Consider the following 24531-nt stretch of genomic DNA (forward strand, 5'->3'; position numbering starts at 1 on the left):
TCTTGGCTCGCTACAACCTCCATCTCCTGGCCTCAGCGTGCCGAGTAACTGGGATTGCAGGCGTGCGCCACCACACATGGCTAATTTTTGTATTTTTAGCAGACAGGGTTTCACCACGTTGGCCAGACTGGTCTCAAACTGCTGACCTCAAGTGATCTGCCTGCCTCAGTCTCCCAAAGTGCTGAGGTTACAGGCGTGAGCCACCCTGCCCGCCTGGCATTTCCTACCTTACTGCATAGTAACATAGTAAGTGTTGGCTTCTCAGAATTGCCAGCAGTCCATGTGTTATATGTGTATGTAATTGCTGTTTGCTTTTCTTCCCAAAACATACAGAATTAGAGTGAATAGTATAATATAATGAACTCCCCACGTACCCATACCCAATTCAATAATATTAGCACGTGGTCAATATTATTTCCTCTGTATCCCTTCCATTATTTTGAAGCAATTCTGTATTTCAACCTTAAATCCATCATTGTTTATCTGTAAAATATAAGGACTTTAAAAAAAAACATAGCCGAACGGGCATGGTGGCTCACACCTGTAATCTCAACATTGGGAGGCCAAGGCAGGCGGATCACTTGAGGCCAGGAGTTCGAGACTAGCCTGGGCAACATGATGAAACCCTGTCTCTACTAAAAAATAAAAAAAAATTAGCTGGGCGAAGTGGTGCATGCTTGTAATCCCAGCTACTCTGGAGGTTGAGCGGGGAGGATCTTTTCAACCCAGGAGGCAGGGGTTGCAGTGAGCTGAGATGATGCTACCACAGTCCAGCCTGGGCAACAGAGTGACACTCTGTCTCAAAAAAGAAATAGAATAAAATAACCATAATACCATAATCACACTGAAAATAATAGTAAGGTATTTACTAAATCTTTGGTTGCTTTAGGAAAATGTGTGCTTGTGTGTCTGTCATTATATATGTTATTAGACTTGATTTCCTCACAAAAGGAGAAGGTAGCCTAAGTTTGTAACTTTGACTTTTTCCTAGTTCTTCGTTTTATGAAATATTTTCTCTTCTTCCCGCCCCCCCCCCCCCCGCCCCGAGATGGAGTCTTGCTCTGTTGCCCAGGCTGGAGTGCAGTGGTGTGATCTCAGCTCCCTGCAACCTCCACCTCCCGGGTTCAAGCGGTTCTCCTGCCTCAGCCTCCAGAGTAGGTGGAATTACAGGTGCATGCCACCGTGCCTGGCTAATTTTTGTATTGTAGAGATGGGGTTTCACCATGTTTGCCAGGCTGGTCTTGAATCCCTGACAAGTGATCCTCCCTAGGCCTCCCAAAGTGCTGGGATTACAGGCGTGAGCCACCGTGCCCAGTCCTTCTCTTCATTTCTTACTAGTAGGTTAGGAACATTGTTGTATTCATTTATCCAATGAAAAAGTATTGCTCTGCCAGGCACAGTGGCTCACGTCTGTAATCCTAGCACTTTGTGAAGCTGAGGCGGGTGCATCACCTGAGGTCAGGAGTTTGAGACCAGCCTGGCCAACATGGTGAAACCCCATCTCTACTGAAAATACAAAAATTAGCCAGACATGGTGGCGCACGCCTGTAATCCCAGCTACTTGGGAGGCTGAGGAAGGAGAATAGCTTGAACCTGGGAGGTGGAGGTTGCAGTGAGCCGAGATTGTGCCACTGCACTCCAGCCTGCACGACAGGAATAAGACTCCATTTCAAAAAAAAAATGTTTTGCCCTTAGGTAGATAACAGCAGGATAGTACAGGTACAGCACTTGGTCCCAAAGAGCCATCAGGTATTGGTGACAGGAAGGAGAATGCACTTTTTTTTTTCCCAGCAGGGATTATTCCAATTGCATGTAAATGCATTTCCATAACAGAATATGATAAATGCCACCATTGGGAAAAGTAAAATTGACCCTTGAACAACACGGGTTTGAGTTGAGTGTATTCACTTTATACGTAGATTTTTTTCAATAAATATATTGGAAAATTTTTTGGAGATTTGCAGCAATGTGAAAAAACTTGAAGACAAATCACATAGCCTAGAAATATTTTTTTTAATTTAAGAAAGGATAAGTGCATCACAAATACATAAAATAGATGTATATACTAGTTTATCATTTTCATACTACAAAATACATACTAATCATAAAAAGTTAAACTTTATGAAAACTTATGCACACAGTACATGGTGCCACTAGCCGTGGAAAGTAAAGATTAAGTAATAACTGCACAAAATTAACTATAGTACATACTGTAATACTGTAATAATTTTGTAGCCACCTGTTGCTGTTACAGTGAGCTCAGGTGTTGCCAGGATCCACTTAAAATGCTCTGTGACCTGTGACTGTTAATAATCTCTGCATGAGCAATTGTTGTCTATAGTAAATTGCATATCACAGTAAAAAAAGATCCCTTGGTTCTTGTATATTTTCATTATGTTTATTGCAATACTATATAAACTTTTGTTGTTTTGTTCTTTGTTGTTGTTGTTTTTGAGACAGTCTTGCTTTTGTCACCCAGGCTGGGGTGCAGTGGTGCCATCTCAGCTCACTGCAACCTTTGCTTCCCAGGTTCAAGCAGTTCTCATGCCTCAGCCTCCCAAGTAGCTGGGATTACAGGCATGTACCACCATGTCTGGCTAAGTTTTGTATTTTTAGTAGAGATCAGGTTTTGTCATGTTGGCCAGGCTGGGCTCGAACTCCAGGCCTTAAGTGATCCGCCGACGTGCTGGGATTAGAGGTGTGAGGCATAGCCCCTGGCCTGTGTACCATACCATAAACTTTTGAATAATGCCCTGAGACCCATACGAGTGCAGCTAGTGACATTGGAAGTGCTCCCAAGAAGCAGAAAAGTCATGACAATACAATAAGTTAAATTGCTTTATATGTACAATAGACCGAGATCTGCACCTGGGATTGCTGGCATTTTAGGCAATTCATCTTTTGTGTACAGATGACCTAAACTTAGGGTATTGATAAATGTAGCACTGTAAATGTGTTTTCACATTTTTTTCTCTAGCTTACTTGTAGTTATTTTTTTCCCTAAACATTCTACAATGCACATCTCTAGCTTACTTTATTGTAGGAATACAGTATATAGCCAGGCATGGTGGCTCACGTCTGTAATCCCAGCACTTTAGGAGGCTGAGGTGGGCAGATCACTTGAGGTCAGGAGTTGGAGACCAGCCTGGCCAACATGGTGAAACCCTGTCTCTACCAAAAATACAAAAATTAACTAGGAGTTGTGGCTGGTGCCTGTAATCCCAACTACTCTGGAGGCTGAGGCAGGAGAATTGCTTGAACCCTGGAGGCGGAGGTTGCAGTGAGCTGAGAACACGCCACTGCGCTCTAGCCTGGTTGACAGAGCGCGACTTTGTCTCAAAAAAAAAAAAAAAAGAATACAGTATATAGTACATAATTTACAACATATGTGTTAACCAACTGTTAATGTTATCATAACGCTTCCAGTCAGTTGTAGGCTATTAGTTAAGTTTTGGGGGAGTTAGGGTCAGTAACTCTCTCAGTTGTTATAAAGGAATACCTGAGGCTGGATAATTTATAAAGAAAAGAGGTTTATTCAGTTCAGTTCCACAGGCTGTACAAGAAACATGATAGCTGGTACCTATCTGGTGAGGGCCCCAGACTGCTTCCACTGATGGCAGAAGGGGAGCCAACATGTGCATTATGGCTAGGAGTGCCAGACTCTGTTCAACAACCAATTTTCCAGTCAACTAAGAATGGGAATTCACTGCCACAAGAATGTTTTTTTGGGACCAAACAAACCATATCCAAACCATAGCAGTGACCCTAGCCCCCTGAGTTCAAGGTCAACTGTACAGTGCACACAGGAAAGGAGTGCATAACCCAGACTGGGATGGATACTCAGGAAAGTCCTCTCAGACAAAGTGGTCTTTAAATACAGTTACGTAAAAGTTTGGTAGGAATTAGCCTGAGGGAGAGGAGAGAGAAGACACCTTACCAGCCTGAAGGAAGAACTGGAGAAAAATCAGTGAATCTGGCAAATTTTAAATAGTATTGTAGTGTGTTTGTTTTTGTTGGGTGGGGGAGTGTAGATAGGTAGGCAAGAACTTGATTTTAAGTAGTTTTTATAAGCCTTGTTAAGAGTTTAGAGTTTATTACATTGGGAAATAACTGAAGGCTTCTAAGCAGAAGAGAGATGATGACTAACTGGCTGCTGTAGAAGATTGATTGAAATTTTACTAGAAGTTTGTGTAGGCAATAAATAGTGAATCATGCCTGCAAAGGTATATGTAATAAAATTAAAGGCATGGAAATGAATATGTGGTCGTGATATAGCTGAAACATAAAACTATATGTTATCAGGGACATCATTTTTGTTATAAATTCTTCTATTAAAAATTATCTCTTTGGGGGTTTATCTTTAATACAATGAATTGAACTCTTAGCTAGAAAGAAAATATTTACTTATAGAATTAAACTGTTAATATTAAGGCAGAAGTAGCAAAAGACTACAGCGTGAAGGGTTGTTTGTTTGAAACAGAGCCTTGCTCTATTGTCCAGGCCGGAGTGCAGTGGTGCGATACCAGCTCACTGCAATCCTCCGCCTCCCAGGTTCAAGCGATTCTTGTGCCTCAGTCTCCTGAGTAGTTGGAATTACAGGCATGTGCCACCATGCTTGGCTAATTTTTTTTTTTTTTTTTTTGAGACGGAGTCTCGCTCTGTCGCCCAGGCTGGAGTGCAGTGGCCGGATCTCGGCTCACTGCAAGTTCCGCCTCCGGGGTTTACGCCATTCTCCTGCCTCAGCCTCCCGAGTAGCTGGGACTACAGGCGCCCGCCACCTCGCCCGGCTAGTTTTTTTGTATTTTTTTAGTAGAGAGAGGTTTTCACCGTGTTAGCCAGGATGGTCTCGATCTCCTGACCTCGTGATCTGCCCATCTCGGCCTCCCAAAGTGCTGGGATTAGAGGCTTGAGCCACTGCGCCTGGCCGCTTGGCTAATTTTTGTATTTTTAGTAGAGATGGTGTTTTGCCATTTTGGCCAGGCTGGTCTCGAACTCCTGGCTTCAAGTGATCTGCCTGCCTCAGCCTCCCAGAGTGCTAGGATTGCAGGCATGAGCCACTGCACCTGGCTCGTGTTCCTTTTTTTTAGCCAATAAGATTTCCAGGTATTCCTGGATTTTAAATTAATCAGTATTTGTGTATATGTGACATTTGAAGTATTCCAGTAATATGTCCTGTTTCAGAATACAGTAAGTCTTCATTTAACGTTGTTAATGGCTTCTTGGAAACTGTGACTTCAGTTGAAATGACATATAACAAAAGTTTTACCATAGATTAGTTAATATAAAGAAGAGTTAGATTTCTATGGCACATTTCTGGTTACAAAAACATAACTAAAAAGACCCAAAACATTTCTGACATCAAACATTGAGATAAATTTGAGTTATACATACATTTAAGAAAGATGAATAAAAGCGAGATAATTACCTAGTTTTTGGTGAATCAGTGAGTGATGGCAGTTGTGGTGGTGGGTTAAGTCAAAGAATAAATGTTTACAACTTGAACATTGTCAGAAGCACCTCCTACCGCCATTCAGTTCCAACACAATAATAAATTTGGTAAACTCACCGACCACTTTTGGACTACGCTGTTTATTGTCATGCATTTGTGTGATTATCATATGCTTTACAAACTTTTATTTTACAATAATTTGTATTCATTCCTTTCCAGCCTCCTTATTCCAGTTCAGGGTGGTGGGTGGCCAGAGCTGATCCCGGCTGCCCAGGATGCAAGGCAGGAACTAACCCTGGACAAGATGCCCTCCCGTCACAGGGCATACTCACACACTCACACTCACCTAGACTGGGACTTAGCCATGCCATTTCACCTACTGTGCATAGCTTTGGGATGTGGAAGGAAACCAGAGTACTGGGAGAAAACCCATACAGACATGGGGAGAACTTGCAGACTCCTACACCGTTAGCCCCAACTAGGAATCATTTTTTTTTTTCCTCATCACATTATTCAAGGACTTACTGTATATAGTAATTAGGATTGGCTATTTAGATTTTTAAAATTTAAGTCCCTGTCAGTTTTACTGTTTCCAACATGAGTTGTGTTGCCAGTATTTAGATAATCAGCATAGATACTGAATATAAATACATTTTATATATTTTTTTGGGGGGGGGTGCGGGGAGACAGTGTCTGGCTGTGTCACCCAGGCTGGAGTGCAGTGGCACGATCTCGGCTCACTGCAACCTCAACCTCCTGGGCTTGAGCAGTCCTGCCACCCCAGCCTCCCGAGTAGTTGGGACTAGAGGCCCGCACCACCCCCAGCTCATTTTTTTATATTGGTGGAGATGGGGTCTTGCCACGTTGCCTGGGCTGGTTTCGAACTCCTGAGCTTAAGCCATCCACCTGCCTCAGCCTACCAAAGTGCTGAGATTACAGGTGTGAGCCACCACTTCCAGTCTATTATCTTTATGATAAGCAGTTTAACAAAAATAGTGCAGACAGGCCAGGAGTTCGAGGTCAACCATGGTAAAATCCTATATCTACTAAAAATACAAAAATTAGCCAGGCATGGTGGCAGTTGCCCATAATCCCAGCTTGGGAGGCTGAGGCACGAGAATTGCTTGAGCCTGGGAGGTAGAGGTGGTGAGCCGAGATCGAACCACTGCACTCCAACCTGGGCGACAGTAAGACTCTGTCTCCGAAAAAAAAAAAAAGACTTAAAAATTGTGCAGAGGGCATTGAAAATACTTGATTAGCTCAAGGGAGAATTGTATTGCTTAGTGTTGGATCTAAGTAGATACAGAAAGACAAAAATCATTAAGATGTCCTTAATGGGCCTGGTGCTGTGGCTCATGCCTGTAATCCCAGCACTTTGGGAGGCTGAGGTGGGCGGATCATTTGAGGTCAGGAGTTCGAGACCAGCCTGGCCAACATGGCTTAATCCCATCTACTAAAAATACAAAAATTAGCCAGACGTTGTGGTATGCTCCTGTAATCCCAGCTCCTCGGGAGGCTGAGGCAGGAGAATTGCTTGAACCTGGGAGGCGGAGGTTGCATTGAGCCAAGATCGCGCCACTGCACTCCAGCCTGGGCAAGAGAATGAGGCTGTGTCTCAAAAAAATAACAATAAAACTGTTGATGAGATTGAACACTTGTTGTCACTAGTGTTGCCTGAAATCTGTTATGAGGATAAGTCACGATTATGTAGGTATTTAGAGAGTTTGCATGGGTATTAATCTGTAATAAGTATTTGTGTCTTTTAGGGATTACTATTAAATGAAAAATGCTAGTATTCCAAAACTTGAGCAGTTGTCATGATTATATCCAAAAGTAAGATAAGAATTCTCTGGGTTTATTCTTTTTTTGAGACGGTCTGTCTATAGCGGTGCAATCTCAGCTCGCTGCATCCTCTCCCTCCTGGGTTCAGGTGATTCTCCCACTTCAGCCTCCCAAGTAGCTGGGATTACAGGCACTCGCCATCATGTCTGGCGAATTTTTCTATTTTTGTAGAGATGGGGTTTCACCATGTTGGCCAGTCTGGTCTTGAACTCCTGACTTCAGGTGATCCACCTGCCTCCGCCTCCCAAAGTGCTGGGATTACAGGCCTGAGCCACCACACCTGGCCTCTCTGGGTTTATTCTTACTACCATTATTGATGACTTTATTTGAAGCACCCAAATATGTTCTTCCCGTTTTTTCGAATCCCTTGTTAATATTTTTAGTTAAAATCAGACTCTGGGGAGAGTTAAAAGAAGCAGTCCACGTAGCTAGTTTATTGCATAGAGTAACAAATAATTTTGATGTACCATTAAATGGTAAAGCAGGAGAGTTGAAGTGGAAGGAACACTCAGAACTGGATTGGGGAAATGGATTCTAGTTTGGATTCTGTAGATATAGCTGGATGCCGTCAGGGCAAGTCACGTGGTCTCTAGTGGGGTGATTGGACTTGATTAGGTAGCTCCTGGTTAGCCCACAGACAGGCATGTATTATTTGTTCTACACAGTGCCTAAAAACATGTAAAATAAAAATCTGCAGTGGACAGGTCTATGGTAGGTCTATGGAAACCTACCCCCAAAGTCTGAGAGGCCAAAGAAAGAGGCTGACAAATCCAGTTTCTTGGAGACACGTAATAGGAACCTACGAACAGAAGTCAGGTCTGTCTCGGGCAGCTGCTGGTGGCAAGACAAGATGACATCTCCCCAGACCCCCAGGGCTTATATACCATAGGGCAAGGGTACCTGTGCTTCAGAAGGCATGTGTAAGATAATTACTTATGGGCAAGATTTATGTTAAGTCCGCAATCATCAAAATTGTTTTGACCTAAGGGCAGGATTTTCAGTAAGTACATGTTCTTAAAACAGGGATCAGTAGATAAAATAGAAATCTTAGGGGCATTCCTGGAATTGGAGTTAATCGGAAGTCAGCCTGGCGATTTAACACCCAAGATGGAGTTGCTTTAGCTTTTATGTAGGCCAACACCTTTTTCTTTTATTTTAGCAAATGTATACAGTTTAATCTTTACAGCCCCACTATAAGAAATTTATTACCAGGCCGGGCGCAGTGGCTCAAGCCTGTAATCCCAGCACTTTGGGAGGCCTAGACGGGCGGATCGCGAGGTCAGGAGATCGAGACCATCCTGACTAACACGGTGAAACCCTGTCTCTACAAAAAAATACAAAAAACTAGCCGGGCGAGGTGGCGGGCGCCTGTAGTCCCAGCTACTCGGAGGCTGAGGCAGGAGAATGGCGTAAACCCAGGAGGCGGAGCTTGCAGTGAGCTGAGAACCGGCCACTGCACTCCAGCCTGGGCGACAGAGCGAGACTCCGTCTCAAAAAAAAAAAAAAAGAAAGAAAGAAAAAAAGAAATTTATTACCTCCTTTTTTATTTAATTGAGTCTTGCTCTTTCACCCAGGCTGAAGTGCAGTGGCGTGATCACCATTCACTGCAGCCTCAACCTCCTGGACTCAAATGACCCTTCCACCTTAGCCACCCAAGTAGCTGGAACCACAGGTGTGTGACACCATACCTGGCTAATTGTTTTCTTTTTCTTTCTTTTTTTTTTTTTCCAGAGACAAGGTCTCACTATGTTGCCCAGGCTAGGCTCAAATGATTCTCCTGCTTTGGCCTCCCAAAGTGCTGGGATTACAGGCATAAGCCATTGGGCCCAGCCTATCTCCTTTTTTTAATACTGTGAAGAAACCAGGGCAGAATTACGACCCCTGGTTCTTTTTCTTTTTTTTCTTTTTTTTAAGACAGGTTACGTTCTGTCACCCTAGCTGGAGTGCAGCGGTGTGATCACAGCACACTGCCACTTCCACCTCCGAGGCTCAAGCAGTCCTCCCATCTCAGCCTCCCAAAGTGCTGGGATTACAGGCATGAGCCACCACGCCCCATCAGGTACCCCTGGTTCTTCAGCAGATAAGCAGATTTAAACTGCCATGTTGCAGTGTACCTATTTCACATGCTTCGAGAGTCAGGCGGGACTATAGAGATGTGTCTATTTGTTTTTGTTTTAATGGTGAACCTGTCTGAGGATCATAGACATTGTGTCTTGCCTACCTTAAACTTATGGAACACTTAAATTGGTCATGAGGCCGTTAGAAGTCCTATTGAAAACAATAAAATTAATCTTTAAATAGAATCATCTCCAAAACCCTAGAATATATTACTGTAAAGATGGGAAATAGAAATGAAATGTTTATAAGTAAAGATTAAATTCACAATAATAGTAAAACTTTCTTTTTTTTTTTTTGAGGCGGAGTCTCGCGCTATCGCCCAGGCTGGAGTGCAGTGGTGCGATCTTGGCTCACTGCAAGGCTCCGCCCACCCCCCCACCCCCACCCCCAGTTCACGCCATTCTCCTGTCTCAGCCTCCTGAGTATCTGGGACTACAGGTACCCACCACCGCGCTCAGCTAATTTGTTGTATTTTTAGTAGAGACAGAGTTTCACCGTGTTAGCCAGGATGGTCTCGATCTCCTAACCTCGTGATCCTCTCGTCTCAGCCTCCGGAAGTGCTGGAATTACAGGCGGGAGCCACCACGCCTGGCCAATTCATAGCAAAACTTTCATGTCTGTGAGGATGGCACACAAAATTTAGTTTTTAAATTATTTTATAACCATATAGTTTATGGCTATAAATTATAGCAGATTTTGGCAGTAACTTTTACTAAATATAGTTGTGTGAAATTTTTGGGTCTTCAAGGTTAATACAATTGAAAGGTTAGGTCACAGTAAAAGTGGCATAATGGTTACCATATCGTCCCTCCCCCAAATGAAAGAAATTCTCAAAGAAATCTTTTTAAAAATTGAGTATTGGCCTTGGTATTTTGTTGTGATGCACTTAAAGTGAACTCAAAGTTGAACAAAATGGATGTTTTGAGGTCAGGAGTTCGAGACCAGCCTACAACATGGTGAAACCCTGTCTGTACTAAAAATACAAAAACTAGCTGGCCATGGTGGCACATACCTGTAATTCCAGCTACTTTGGAGGCTGAGGCAGATGAAGTGCTTGAACCTGAGAGGCAGAGTTTGCAGTGGGCTGAAATGGCACCACTGCACTCCAGCCTGGGCAACAGAGTGAGTAAGACTGTTTCAAAAAATTATATAATTATAATCCACCTAGTACCTAGTAACAGTGAAGTTTTGTGTGAAGGAAAGGTGATATTTTGGAATTTTGATTTACATGGTTTGTAGTATTATAAAATTAAATTCAGGATAGATTCAGGATAGAGCAGTTTTGGAATATATCTGAAGGAGTTACAGAAGTACCAGTGGGAGAGAATTAAACATTGGTTTTATGTTAATAGTTTTCCCCCATACCGTGGGAACCCACAAAGAGTCTACTGTGTTGGCATGTATGAAAATATCCAGTGGCCAGGAGCAGTGGCTCATGCCTGTAACCCCAACACTTTGGGAGGCGGAGGTGGGAGAATTGCTTGGAACCAGGAGTTTGAGACCAACCTGGGCAATGTAGCAAGACTGCATCTTTCCAAATGTTTTTAAAAATTTGCCAGGCATGGTGCTTGCACCTGTAGTTGTAGTTACTTGGGAGGCTGGTGTGTTAAGGATCTTCTAAGCAAAAAGATGGAGCCGAATTGCTTTAAATGAGTGTTATCTGTGATTTAGACGTTTATTTCCAAATCCTAATTTGTAAGTAGGCCATAATCTACGAAAGAGTTGAAATGATAAGAATAGTGTAAGAGTTTTTAAAAATATAAAAATTGCCCTTTATTTTGGGATATCTTTCCCATATTTGTTTTTGCTACTGAGGGGTCAGCAGGTGATGATTAAAAATAGATAATAGAAAATACTAGTAATACAAGTACTGCATAGTTTTTCCTCTATGGAAATTCAGGAGTCTGAAAGTCACTAATTTGCCTAATATGATTCAACAAATGAAATTTTTTTTTTTTTTTTTTTTTGAGACGGAGTCTTGCTCTGCCACCCAGGCTGGAGTGCAGTGGCCGGATCTCAGCTCACTGCAAGCTCCGCCTCCCGGGTTTATGCCATTCTCCTGCCTCAGCCTCCCCAGTAGCTGGGACTACAGGCGCCCGCCTCGTCGCCCGGCTAGTTTTTTGTATTTTTAAGTAGAGACAGGGTTTCACCGTATTAGCCCAGGATGGTCTCTATCTCCTGACCTCGTGATCCGCCCGTCTCGGCCTCCCAAAGTGCTGGGATTACAGGCTTGAGCCACCGCGCCCGGCCCCCAAATGAAATTCTTATATTGGTTGAAGCATACATACCTCAAGAAATGAGAAAATAGTTATTTGGCACCCTTCTCCAATATGGTTTTAAAACCAAGCAATTTTTTAAGTACCTTTGTTTTTCTTTACTAGGTTTGTAAATATTATCTCTGTGGTTTTTGTCCTGCGGAATTGTTCACAAATACACGTTCTGATCTTGGTAAGTGAATTTTCTGTGTAACTTTTATCAAATTTATGATATTTAAAATGTTGAATAGGAGTGGTAAGAGGAAAAAATACTGGTTCTTTATAATTCTGTAAAGTTTTTTTCTGAAAAGATTTGCTAATAAGTAATTTCTTACTTGGTTTAGATATTTGAATGTATTAATAAATGTCAGTCTGATTAAACATGGTGGCTTAATTAAACATACATGTCTATTTCCACTCCCTCCCAAAACTCCACTTAAATGAAAAAAATTTTAAAAAGATGTATATGGAAGAGGAGATAACGTTAGAGATGTCAGCAAATTTTTGGAAGATGACAAGTGGATGGAGGAGTAGCAGCAAACGCAACAGAGCAGAACAACCTGTACCCTAAAAGCCTGCAGAAGGGGATACTAAACAGAAGCGAGTGTTTGATCAGCAGAACCCTGGACAGGCTCAGGATTTGGAGGCACCAGGTACCACAGAAGACAGGGTTGAGTCATGGGGCTGAAAACGAGAGAGATTAGTCTGTAGTCTAGTTCAGGGTTTCTCAGCCTTGACATTGTTGACATTTTGAGCCAGTTTTGGAGGGGGCTTTTCATGCATTGTGGGATGTTTAGCAACATCCCTGGCCTTTACCCACTAGATAACCAGTAGCACCCCCTGTTGTGACACCCAAAAATGTCTTCAGACATTGCCAGATGTCCCCCAGGATGCAAAATTGCCACTAGTGTAGGCGGTCCTGTGCATCTGTTGATCTTACTCTCCCACCCATAGACCCCAGGAGAAGAGAGGGTTACTTTCAGGAGAAATTGGGCTAGAGAGACTAGTTTATCTGAACCACAAAACAGAAAAAATAATTGACAGTTTCCTCATTTCTCTCAAGGATGGTACATAACCAGGATCATTCTGGATATATAAAAGAAGTCAATTCATTATGTACAATGTTTGCCTTAGAGCATTAGGAGTGTATTAAGGCAGGACCAGTCTAAATCTTGAGATTTCAGACACAGCAGGGGCAGTAGTAAGTAAAAAAAAAAAAAAAAAAATGTAAAAGAGAGTAAATGAATCTATATTTTTATTGGTGGGGCTCTCCTCTGCCCTGTTCCTAGAAGGATACAGCCAGATGTTTTTCCCCAGGCAGAAGAAAAGAGGATTCTTCTCTAGAGAAAGTGAACAGTTCCTGAGAAGTGATCTCTACAGGTACTGACCCTTGGGGAATCTCTTAAAAGAAAGTCTTAGTGCCTGGTTTTCCTATGATAAAGCCCATTCATGAGCTGACAAACCCTGCCTAATCCCTACTAACTTCCAGTCAGATTTTGGAAGTGTCTTTTTAAAAAATTAGTTGCCTGCCAAGGACCACCAGCCAGACGTTCGAAGAAAGCCTTCAATACAAGAGATTAACAAAACCAACAGAGAAAGAAGAATTTAGTGGAATTGGAGATAATGGGGAAAGCAGAGAGAGATTCTTCAAAATCTTAAGAAATTTAGTATCTTCAGAGACATATGAGAAGATACTATATTCATCAGCAATAATAGGATGCCATAAAGAGGGAACTTGTGGAAAAAGTTTGGAAAACATTTTTTGAAAAACAGCTCTTAGAAATTAAAACTGGAGAAATAGAACTAAAATCGCCGGAAAGATTTGAAAATAAAATTGAGGACGTTTACTGGAATGTTGGGCAGTATGACAGAAGGGTTTTTTAAAAACTTAGTCCAGGAATTGTACTTCCAGCTTAATAGTTGTGGACAGAATAAAAGCAGAGGGAATTGCTTAAGAAAAAAAGTTTGTGGTACTAAAGAACATTCATCTTTAGGTTGAGCAGGCCCTACAGGTGATCAGGACAGTGAATGAAAAAGATCCATACCTAGGCATACCCCTGTAAAATTTTAAAACGTGGGGGTGGTAGGGGTGAGTGTAGGTCACAGAATTATAAATCAGAATGGCCTAAGACTGGTCAGTAACAATGGGGAAAGTTGAAGACATTGGAGAAACATCCTCAGGGTGCTGAGTGAAAATGTGTCTACCAGGCTTAGCTATGTAGCCAAACATCAAAATATGAGGGGAGAAAAGACATTTTCAGATACACACGGTCTCAACAGATTTATCTCCCATGGACTTCTTCTCAGGAAACTCCACCGAAACATGTCCATAAACTGAGAAAGAGGAAAGAAAAAACAAGAGATCAGTAATTCTCATCTGCCACAGAGCAGGAAAGGAATTCATCAGGATAATAGTTCTATAGTGAGCTTAGAAAATAAGTATCCCAGATTGAAGTAAGGCAAAAGGCCCATGGAGGAAAATGAAACTGATGATCTGATGTATTTTGAGTCATATGTGAAATTAGTATTGAGATAGTTTCTATAGCTGAGTTGAAGTGTTTGAGAAGAATTTGAAAATATAGAGAAAAAACTAGGCTCACACCTGTAATCCCAGCACTTTTGAAGGCAAAGGAGGGCAGATCATTGGAGGTTAGGAGTTCGAGAACAGCTTGGCCAACAGGGTGAAATCCTGTCTCTACTAAAAATACAAAAAAATTACCCAGCCGTGGTGGTGGGTGCCTGTAATCCCAGCTACTTGGGAGATTGCAGCAGGAGAATCCCTTGAACCCAGTAGGCGGAAGTTGTGAGCCAAGATTGTGCCGCTGAACTGCGGCCTGGGCGACAGAGCATGACTCTGTCTCAAAAAAAAAAAAAAAAAAAAAATCAGACGTGTCTCATAATGCACCTTTGTTTGGCCTGACAGTGAATAGTACTTGCATAATATAAACACGAAGTGTTTATTTATCCCCAAATTTTGATATTTAGGATTGATAAATAGCAAAATAAGCATAGAATTTTAAAAGGTGGAGGTAAATTCAAGAAGAAATAGAGAAGAGTTAAGATAATTGCTTTTTAGAGGTGGGAAGAAGTAGGAGTTGGGTACTAGTCTAGTGCTATTTGACTTTATATACAGATTTGAAAATAATAAAGTCAGCAATGATTCAGTTCAGTGTCTATCCCCATCAGTTTTCTTGAGTGGCAATAAAGAACAATTTCCTTTCACCTTCACTCCCTTTCTCTCTCCCTCCCTTACTTCTCTTTTAACCATATATGGTTGCTATCCATTATATTGACTTTGAAGACTGAGCAGATCAGTTTTATGTCCTATTTGGTTATGATGCTTCATGATTCAGTAGAATCAATTTAGATGCCTACAAACTACTCAGTGATAAAGTAAATCCTTTTTCTTTTTTTTTAAAAATAACTTTTTGTTTTTGGCAAGAAACGGTCGCTAATAATCACAGATAATAATGTATACAATTGTATTTTCCCCCCAGGTCCATGTGAAAAAATTCATGATGAAAATCTACGAAAACAGTAAGTTATTTTGGTTGTCATTTCCCTCCCAGTTATTATTTGGTTTAAGGGGGACAAGGGTTGAGGAATAATTGGAATTAATTGTAAAATGAGTGTCTGAGAGAAGTCCAGTCACTGGCTGGGGATAGTAAGAAACTTCTGTCTTACTGCAACCTCCACCTCCCGGGTTCAAGTGATTCTCCTGCCTCAACCTCCTGAGTAGCTGGGATTACAGGCGCCCACCACCATGCCTGGCTAATATTTTGTATTTTTAGTAGAGACAGGGTTTCACCATGTTGGCCAGGCTGGTCTCAAACTGCTGACCTCAAGTGATCCACCCACCTCGGCCTCTCAAAGTGCTGGGTTTACTTGTGTGAGCCACTGTGGCCAGCCCCAATTTTATACATGAGACTTGTCCCAGGTTCAGGGTCATAGATCCAGTACAGTGGTAAAGCTAGTGGTTAAACCCCTGTGTAAAGCTCTATGGTGAGGGGCAATCAGAAAGGCACTTCAAATACACCTGGTTTACCCTGCAGCCTAAATGCAGTAGTTGTTGAGGTTAGTTAAGATAGAATATTTGAGTTGTAATGGATGAAGATTTGGAAATGAATACTTGTTTATTTTCATGTTACCAGGTATGAGAAGAGCTCTCGTTTCATGAAAGTTGGCTACGAGAGAGACTTTTTGCGATACTTGCAGAGCTTACTTGCAGAAGTAGAACGTAGGATCAGACGAGGCCATGCTCGTTTGGCATTATCTCAAAACCAGCAGTCTTCCGGGGTAAGTGAAATCAATTCAGTCTTTGTAAAGGGTCCTTGTTTTCTGGAGATTCAGAGATCTCCCTAATGTTTTTGAAACTTGTCTTCTTTTCATTACTTTGTTCTTTTAAAATGATATGAAACTTATAAGGCATTCATTTTTTCCAGTCTTTCTTAGCAAACATAACATTGATTTTGCTAAACATAAGATTTTTCTTTCTTTTTTTTCTTGAGGCCAAGATTTTTCTCTTAAATAGTAGTAACTGACAATATGTGATTGACCACCAGAAGTTGAAGATAATTGAATTACTATCCTTTCAATTAAGCATTTTAATTATTAAATAGAAATATTATGTATGGTATGTGCAAATTTGCATGTTTATCTTTGTTTTCAACTTGTTGGTAATATGTTTTATTGTCTTCAACAGGCCGCTGGCCCAACAGGCAAAAATGAAGAAAAAATTCAGGTTCTAACAGACAAAATTGATGTACTTCTGCAACAGGTGAGAATTGTATGCATTAATGTCAAAATATTTGAAACAGACGTGTAACCAGCAAAAATACAAGGATGGGCCAGGCATGGTAACTCATGTGTATAATCCCGGCAGTTTAGGAGGCCGAGGCGGGAAGACTGCTTGAGCCCAAGAGTTTGAGACCAGCCTGGGCAACAAAGTGAGACCCAGTCTCTACAAAAATTAGCCAGGTGTGATGATGCGCACCTGTGGTCCCAGCTACACAGGAGGCCGAGGCAGGAGAATTGCTTAAGCCTGAGAGGGTGAGGCTGCAGTGAGACGTGTCTGCGCCACTGCACTCCAGCCTGGGCAACGGAGTGAGACCTTGTCTTGTGTGTATGTGTACATGTACATATATGTGTATATAAAAGGACGACAAATAGGAAGATGCTCAGCATTATTAGTCGTTAGGGAAATACAGATTAAAACTACCATCAAATACCTATTTGACACCTATTAGGAATAGCTAAAATTAAACTGATCATACCAGCTATTGGCAAGGATGTGAGCCAGCTGGAACTGGGATATGATATTGTACAACCACTTTGGAAAAAATAGTCTCATTTTTTTCTTTCTTTCATATTCCTACAGATCATATTGGAATCTGTTTTGTTGTCGTTGTTACTGTTTTTTTAAGACAATCTCGCTTTGTCACCCATGCTGGAGTGCAGTGGCGCGATCTCAGCTCACTGCAACCTCCACCTCCCAGGTTCAAGTGATTCTCCTGCCTCAGCCTCCCGAGTAGCTGGGATTACAGGTGTGCGCCACCATCCCCGGCTAATTGTATTTTTAATGGATATGGGGTTTCACCATGCTGGCCAAGCTGGTCTCAAATTCCTGACCTCAAGTAATTTACCCAGCTTGGCCTTCCAAAGTTTTGAGATTACAGGTGTAAGCCACTGTGCCTGGCCTGGAGTCTGTTTCTTAAAAAGTTATAAATATACCGTGAGCCAGTCTCCCACATATTTATCCAAGATAAATGAAAATGTATGTCTACACAAAGATTTACACTCCAGTGTTCATGAGTGCTATATTCATAATAGCACTAAAAAAAAAAACCCAGACTGGAATCAAAATATCCGTCAGCAGGTGAGTGGATAATTAAATCATGATGTATCCGTATGGTGGAATACCTGTCAATAATGAAAAGGAATTAGCTACGTGAGACGGTATGAATAAATCTTAAAATAATTAGGCTGAGTGAAAGAAGCCAGACAAAAAAGGAATATAGACTCTGGCTCTATATAAAATTTTAGAAAACGCATATTTACCTATAGTGACAGAAAGCAGATCTGTGGTTGCCTGGGGATTGTGTTTGGGATTGAGGCTGGAGGAGGTACTGAAAAGAGTGGGTGGCTCACACCTGTAATCCAAGCACTTTGGGAGGCCAAGGTGGGAGGATTGCTTGAGCTCAGTAGCTAAAGACCAGCCTGGGCAACATAGCGAGACGCAGTCTCTCTCTCTCCTTTTGTTTTTGAGATAGAGTCTCATGTCATCACCCAGGCTGGAGTGCAGTGGCATGATCTTGGCTCACTGCAGCCTCCACCTTCTGGGTTCAAGTGATTCTCCTGCCTCAGTCTCCCCAGTAACTGGGATTACAGGTGCCCGCTACCATGCCTGGCTAATTTTTTTTTTGTATTTTTAATAGAGATGGGATTTCAACATGTTGGCCAGGCTGGTCTTGAACTCCTGACTTCAGGTGATCTGCCCACCTTGGCCTCCCAAAGTGCTTGAATTACAGGCATGAGCCACCGCGTCTGGCCGAAAGTACATTTTTCTTAACACATCAGTTATACTTTATTGAAGTATAAAAAAAAATCTAGGATGAATTAAACCCAAAGAGGCTTTTGTAAATAAAACCAAACAAAAAGATGGATAAAACCACTAATGAACCATGGGGAAAAAAGGAAATAGTTGGGTTTGAAAGAAATCTTAACTGTTTTTTTCCGCCACTCTTCTAAGATTGAAGAATTAGGGTCTGAAGGAAAAGTAGAAGAAGCCCAGGGGATGATGAAATTAGTTGAACAATTAAAAGAAGAGAGAGAACTGCTTAGGTCCACAACCTCGGTAAGTAAACCTCATATTCACATTATCTCACCTGTCTGTTAACAGTTAGTTAGTAGGAACTCATTTTTATCTGAGAACCTTTAAAAATTATTCTGATGTTCTAAACTTAGAGTCAGCACAATTTGTAGGCCACAAGGTCTGTGGCAACTACTAAGCTCTGCCTTTGTGCAGTATGCAAGCAACTTTAGATAGTACAAGAAACAAATGGATGTGGTTGTATCCCAATAAAATGTTAGAAAAAGGCCTCCCTGGCTTGCCAATCACTGCTTTAAACCATAAATTTCCATATGAGCCTGGTTTTATTTTCATTTTTGTTGTAATAAATTACTCAGTACATACTTATATCTTGGTTAAAAATTAATACACCCTTAAAATATCTAATTCTTGTAATTGAAGAATAGAATATATGTGTTTCAGATACTACTGATTGCAGAATATAATTGGTCATTGGTTCCTCCATATTGAGTAGGATATGTTCAGATTATAGTCAGTGTGCTTAGTTCCTTAATTAGTTTTGTGTATGGACATCATATCCCTTGAACCTAAGCAAGGAATGATTCATACTAAAATAGGTGGCTTTCTGAAAGGTGGTTTAAATTTTGTAAGGTAATGTGGGTGTTGAACATTGAACAGTGGGTCTCAACATTTTTTCTGGATGATTCAGCAAGTTAGTTGCTGTTGCCTTAAACGTCCCTCTTTAAAAGTTGACCACTTGTAGCCCAGTATTACTGATTTGGGGAAATGGGAAAGAGCAATTCACACACATTAGAAATCTTCTCTAAATATTGAGTACTTTCTTGAGATTTGTTTCTCTTCCTCAGATGTTCTTGTAACTGATTTATCATTTTAGACAATTGAAAGTTTTGCTGCACAAGAAAAACAAATGGAAGTTTGTGAAGTGTGTGGAGCCTTTTTAATAGTAGGAGATGCCCAGTCCCGGGTAGATGACCATTTGATGGGAAAACAACACATGGGCTATGCCAAAATTAAAGCTACTGTAGAAGAATTAAAAGTAAGTTTGTTTGTTTTGAGGCAAATTCTTGCTCTGTCACCTAGAGTGCAGTGACGTGATAGCTCACTGCCACCTCCACCTCCCAGGTTTAAGCAATTTTCATACCCCAGCCTCCTGAGTAGCTGGGAGTACAGGCATGTGCCACCAGGCCTGGCTAAGTTTTGTGTTTTTGTTTGTTTGTTTTGTTTTTGAGACAATCTCACTTTGTCACCCAGGCTGGAGTACAGTGGCATGATCTCACTGCAACCTCCACCTCTGGGGTTCAAGCAATTCTCATGCCTCAGCTTCCTGAGTAGCTGGGATTACAGGCACACACTACCATGTCCGGCTGATTTTTGTACTTTTTTAATAGAGATGAGGTTTTGCCCTGTTGGCCAGGCTGGTCTTGAACTCCTGCCTCAGGTGATCCGCCCTCCTCAGCCTCCCAAAGTGTTGAGCCACTGCACTCGGCCAATGTTAACTTTCTTCTAAAGATACATTTTAGCTATTTAAAAAAAATTATTTTACCTGTAGCTACAGCTTTTAGCTATCACTAGCTATAGATAAAAATAACTGTATTTTAATATGGCTTAAATGGAGATATGACCGTCTCATTGATATTTTCCTATGTGTAATTATTTGAAGCATTGTGAGTTTCTGTGAATTTTTGCTGTTTATCGAACTATGAAAGCACTTGATTTTCTTCACTCTTGAGTGCCAGAAATTTGGGAAGAATATTCCTGAGGATTTAGATAAATAATACCTTGTGTAGACAAGATCTTGGAATGTGTACATTTCCCTTAAAGACATCAATTCCATAAGTTGGTCTACAGATTACTTCACATTAGTTGACCATTGTTAGTTACATTTGTATAAGAATCCAACTTGATTTTTCTAGGAGAAGTTAAGGAAAAGAACAGAAGAACCTGATCGTGATGAGCGTCTAAAAAAGGAGAAGCAAGAAAGAGAAGAAAGAGAAAAAGAACGGGAGAGAGAAAGGGAAGAAAGAGAAAGGAAAAGACGAAGGGAAGAGGAAGAAAGAGAAAAAGAAAGGGCTCGTGACAGAGAAAGAAGAAAGAGAAGTCGTTCACGAAGTAGACACTCGAGCCGAACATCAGACAGAAGATGCAGCAGGTCTCGGGACCACAAAAGGTCACGAAGTAGAGAAAGAAGGCGAAGCAGGTATATATGCAACACCTAAGACTGATGTCCAGCTCATAATGAGTGTGCAATAACAATAATAATTACTAGTATTATTCCTCAGAATGGTAGTTGGGAAGCTCTTTAGCATTTTTAAGTGATAGGATGGGTTGTGAGAGCAGAATCAGTGAATAAAATAGTTCCATTTTCGGGGCAAGTTCTGTGCTATTTCCCACCTGTCTAGGAAATTTCACACAATCTTTTTACAGTTAGTGTACCTGATGGTCTCTTAAGTGCTTGTCTTACTCATTCCAAGAAATAAAATATGAAATCAGCCACACTGTTTTAATTAGAACTACAAATTGAAGAAGAGTCTTAAAGAGCACAACGATAACTATCTTAGTACTATTGGAGATGAATTTAGAAAGATTTTCAGTAATTTTTAGTTCTTAAGATTTCTAATGTAAATAGTTTTAGAGGGTAAGTTTTGCTTAGTCTTGTTAATTAATAATACCTACTTTAAGGCCTTTACTCATTGTAATACTGGCTGAAGTTGCCTTTTGGTTTTAAATTATTAAGAAGTAGAGATCGACGAAGAAGCAGAAGCCATGATCGATCAGAAAGAAAACATAGATCTCGAAGTCGGGATCGAAGAAGATCAAAAAGCCGGGATCGAAAGTCATATAAGCACAGGAGCAAAAGTCGCGACAGAGAACAAGATAGAAAATCCAAGGAGAAAGGTTAGTTTATGTGAGAATTCAGTTCATTAAGAAACTGGTTTCGGCCGGCGCGGTGGCTCAAGCCTGTAATCCCAGCACTTTGGGAGGCCGAGACGGGCGGATCGCGAGGTCAGGAGATCGAGACCATCCTGGCTAACACGGTGAAACCCCGTCTCTACTAAAAACTACAAAAAACTAGCCGGGCGAGGTGGCGGCGCCTGTAGTCCCAGCTACTCGGAGGCTGAGGCAGGAGAATGGCGTAAACCCGGGAGGCGGAGCTTGCAGTGAGCTGAGATCCGGCCACTGCACTCCAGCCCGGGCGACAGAGCGAGACTCCGTCTCAAAAAAAAAAAAAAAAAAAAAAAAAAAAAGAAACTGGTTTCACACCCTAATCGCCCCGCCCACTTTTCTCCAGACGCAGGCAAAGATCCATTTCACACATACTCCTTTTCACTTTGAGGAACACCATTCAGTAGGAGACAGGCATTCTTTCCCCCTCTCCTACTTAGATTTGTGAAAATGACAGTTTATCTAGTGTTTTGATGTTAAACCGCATCTTTCAGTTGATAACCTGAAGGTTTTTCATGTAGATTCTTTTAAGTATTATATTAACTTTCAGGGTTATTAGGCGTAGGATTTATTATATTACCTTGGTTGTTGGCTACCTTTTTTTTTTCCACACTGCAGTGTTTCATAATATGTCTTATAAAGTAAGTGTACATTGTTGCATTAGTCTTCATTTGTAGCATTCATTTAAGTTAGTAGTTAACATCTAAGTCCCTAGAAGTTGAATTGCTTATATGTATCTTAACCATGTTTTCAATGGGATCAACATGCTTTTTCCCCTCTTTTTCTTTTTCTTTCTTTTCTTTTTTTTTTTTTTTGTGGCATCCCGTTAGCTGATATACTGTGCTGTTAGCACTTTTAATGGACTTCTTAATTTTGTGTGGCATGTTTTCACAAGAATATTCTCATCTAACTTAGCCTTTATTGGAAGATAATTCTGTTAACCATCAGGATCTCCTTTCTGAATTTTGTGTTCTCCAGATTATTTTAGTGTCTTTTATTTTGCATTGAATGAGCTGTTGTGCTTTGCATGGTTTTAGGAATGAGAGAAGGGACCTATCTCTGATTTTCTCAGCTCTCCTTGTTTCATTTCATTCTACCTGTCTCCATGTTTAATCACCAGCATAATATATGTGCTGCTATTTAGGTTTATTATACTAGTCTTTTATATGTTGTTTATTATATCCTTCCATAGAACTGTCCTGGTTTTTTGTTTTTGTTTTTCCTCTAAACTCAACTAGAACTAGCGGCACAAACCATGGACATATTTTTTAGCCTCTGCTTTTATTTTCTTAACATAAGCACACACTCTTTTTCTGAAATATTTAACATATACTGGCTTTTTCTGTAATGTGGGAAAATGTTGAAAACTTACTGCCAGACGTGCTAGTGTTTGCCATTCAAGTTGAGAACTTGCTTCTGTGAATCAAAAGGCAATTGCTACAATGGGTTAACTGATTTAACATTAGATTTAAGAATGTTTTACCCAATCTTTTTGCAAGACTTTCTGTGTAATTTATTTTTGGGTTGAGAGGTCAACTCTCAGGAGCCAGGTATGACTGTCAGGTCAAATTAATAATATTTGTCTTGAGAAAGTTTTTAGTTTTACATTTCCTGTTGTTAGCTTTAGTTGCTCTATTCTGTGTTATCATTTGTGCCACTTAAAATTGTTGGGTTGATTTTTAGGGATAAAAGCTAGCTAGCCTTCATAACTACTGGAAGTCAAAGTTGAGTAGTAAATGACACTGGCCTGACTCAAAACAGGCATATTTGTGTAAGTTCTGGATAGAGCGAAAAGATGTCCAGAGTTGCTTACCTTTAATCCTAAAATTGTAATGATGATGACATGACATTTAGTAAAGCTTTTTGTTTGTTGTTTTTTTCAGACAGGGTCTTGCTCTGTCATCCAGGCTGAGTGCAGTGGCATGATCACAGCTCACTGCAGCCTCCACCCCCCTGGCCCAGGTGATCCTCCCACCTCACCCTCCTGGGTGGTTGGGACTATAGGTGTACACTACCATCCCTGGCTAATTTTTTTTTTTTGGGGTGGGGGGATGTAGAGATGGGGTTTTGCCATGTTGCCCAGTCTGATCTTGATCTCCTGGGTTCAAGCAATCCTCCTGCCTCAGTTTCCTAAAGTGCTGGGGTTATAGGTGTAAGCCACCATGCCTGGCCCCTAGTAAAACTTTTGTTTAAGCAGAATAAGCTGAGTTATGTTTAGATTAGCAACAGACAGGGATTTTCCATGTGAGACTTGGTGGAAAGAGAGAAGATACCGAGAAAACTGTATCAGGCTTGTCTTCCATAATTGGGTATGCTATGATAGAGTTAAACATTGGAATCTCTTTTAGAAGTGATATAATTAATTGGCATTTTGAAAATGCTATGTAAAAATTAATTAATTAAAAATCAGTGTGCAGATGGGTGGATTTAAAAAATGTAAAAAAAAAAAAAAAAACCGGAAAAGAAACTACCATGTAGCCATCTAGGCACTCTTATAAATGACTGAAGATCTGGACTTTGGAACCAGGTGTGAGCCACAGTGGGCATTTAATAATGGCAAATGAGAAAGAGCAAGTTTATTACTCCAGGTGCTATGATAGAAGCAGTTTATCTCATTCCACAAATGAAAAGTGGTTTCTCACACAAAGCTGTCAGCAACCAGTGTAAGGTACTCTCTTTGTCAAGAGAGTTTCCTTTTTTCATCTATAGCCCTAAAATCCACCACAAATTGTGGATGTCCTTAGGACTATTAAGATCTACCATATTTACATAGGGCAGAAGATAAGATTATTGGACTGACTACTAGTCCTCTACGGGACAACAAGACGACTCTTCCTCATTGAAGCTACCTGTGCACCGGAGAAGCCCATAAGGCACAAAGGGAGGACTTTCCCACAAGGTCAGTTAGAGCCCACTGTCCTGGCACAGTTCTCACAAGTGGACAGACAGACATGAAGCAAGTCTTGCACTTAACTACTTGGACATGGCTTGTGTATTTTGCAAGTGTTATGGACTAAATATGCTCTTTTACATAAGATCTTCAGTTCTCTGAGTGGGTGCCCCTCCCATACCATATTTTGTTTTCATTACCATCT

The 24531-nt window shown here is 41.0% G+C and overlaps 1 protein-coding gene across 10 annotated transcripts in view; it reads left to right on the top strand.

The window, feature by feature from the left end:
* LUC7L3 (LUC7 like 3 pre-mRNA splicing factor) overlaps window positions 1–24531 on the top strand; it is a 35067-nt gene that overhangs the window by 3866 nt on the left and 6670 nt on the right. For 6 of the 10 annotated variants that reach the window (XM_033183501.1, XM_033183502.1, XM_033183503.1 and 3 more), the window contains exons 2-9: window positions 11791–11857; window positions 15162–15201; window positions 15816–15960; window positions 16367–16441; window positions 18413–18517; window positions 19368–19529; window positions 20407–20690; window positions 21228–21388. In XM_033183501.1, the coding sequence (XP_033039392.1) occupies window positions 11791–11857; window positions 15162–15201; window positions 15816–15960; window positions 16367–16441; window positions 18413–18517; window positions 19368–19529; window positions 20407–20690; window positions 21228–21388 (1039 nt within the window). Of the gene's footprint in view, window positions 1–11790; window positions 11858–12124; window positions 12318–12953; window positions 13045–15161; window positions 15202–15815; window positions 15961–16366; window positions 16442–18412; window positions 18518–19367; window positions 19530–20406; window positions 20691–21227; window positions 21389–24209; window positions 24336–24531 lie in introns of those variants that run through there. The other 4 variants (XM_033183509.1, XM_033183508.1, XM_033183511.1 and 1 more) reach the window with 4 other exon arrangements.

This window comes from Trachypithecus francoisi, unplaced genomic scaffold (genome assembly GCF_009764315.1).
Source record: "Trachypithecus francoisi isolate TF-2019V2 unplaced genomic scaffold, Tfra_2.0 Lachesis_group20, whole genome shotgun sequence".
Classification (NCBI taxonomy): Eukaryota; Metazoa; Chordata; class Mammalia; order Primates; family Cercopithecidae; genus Trachypithecus; species Trachypithecus francoisi.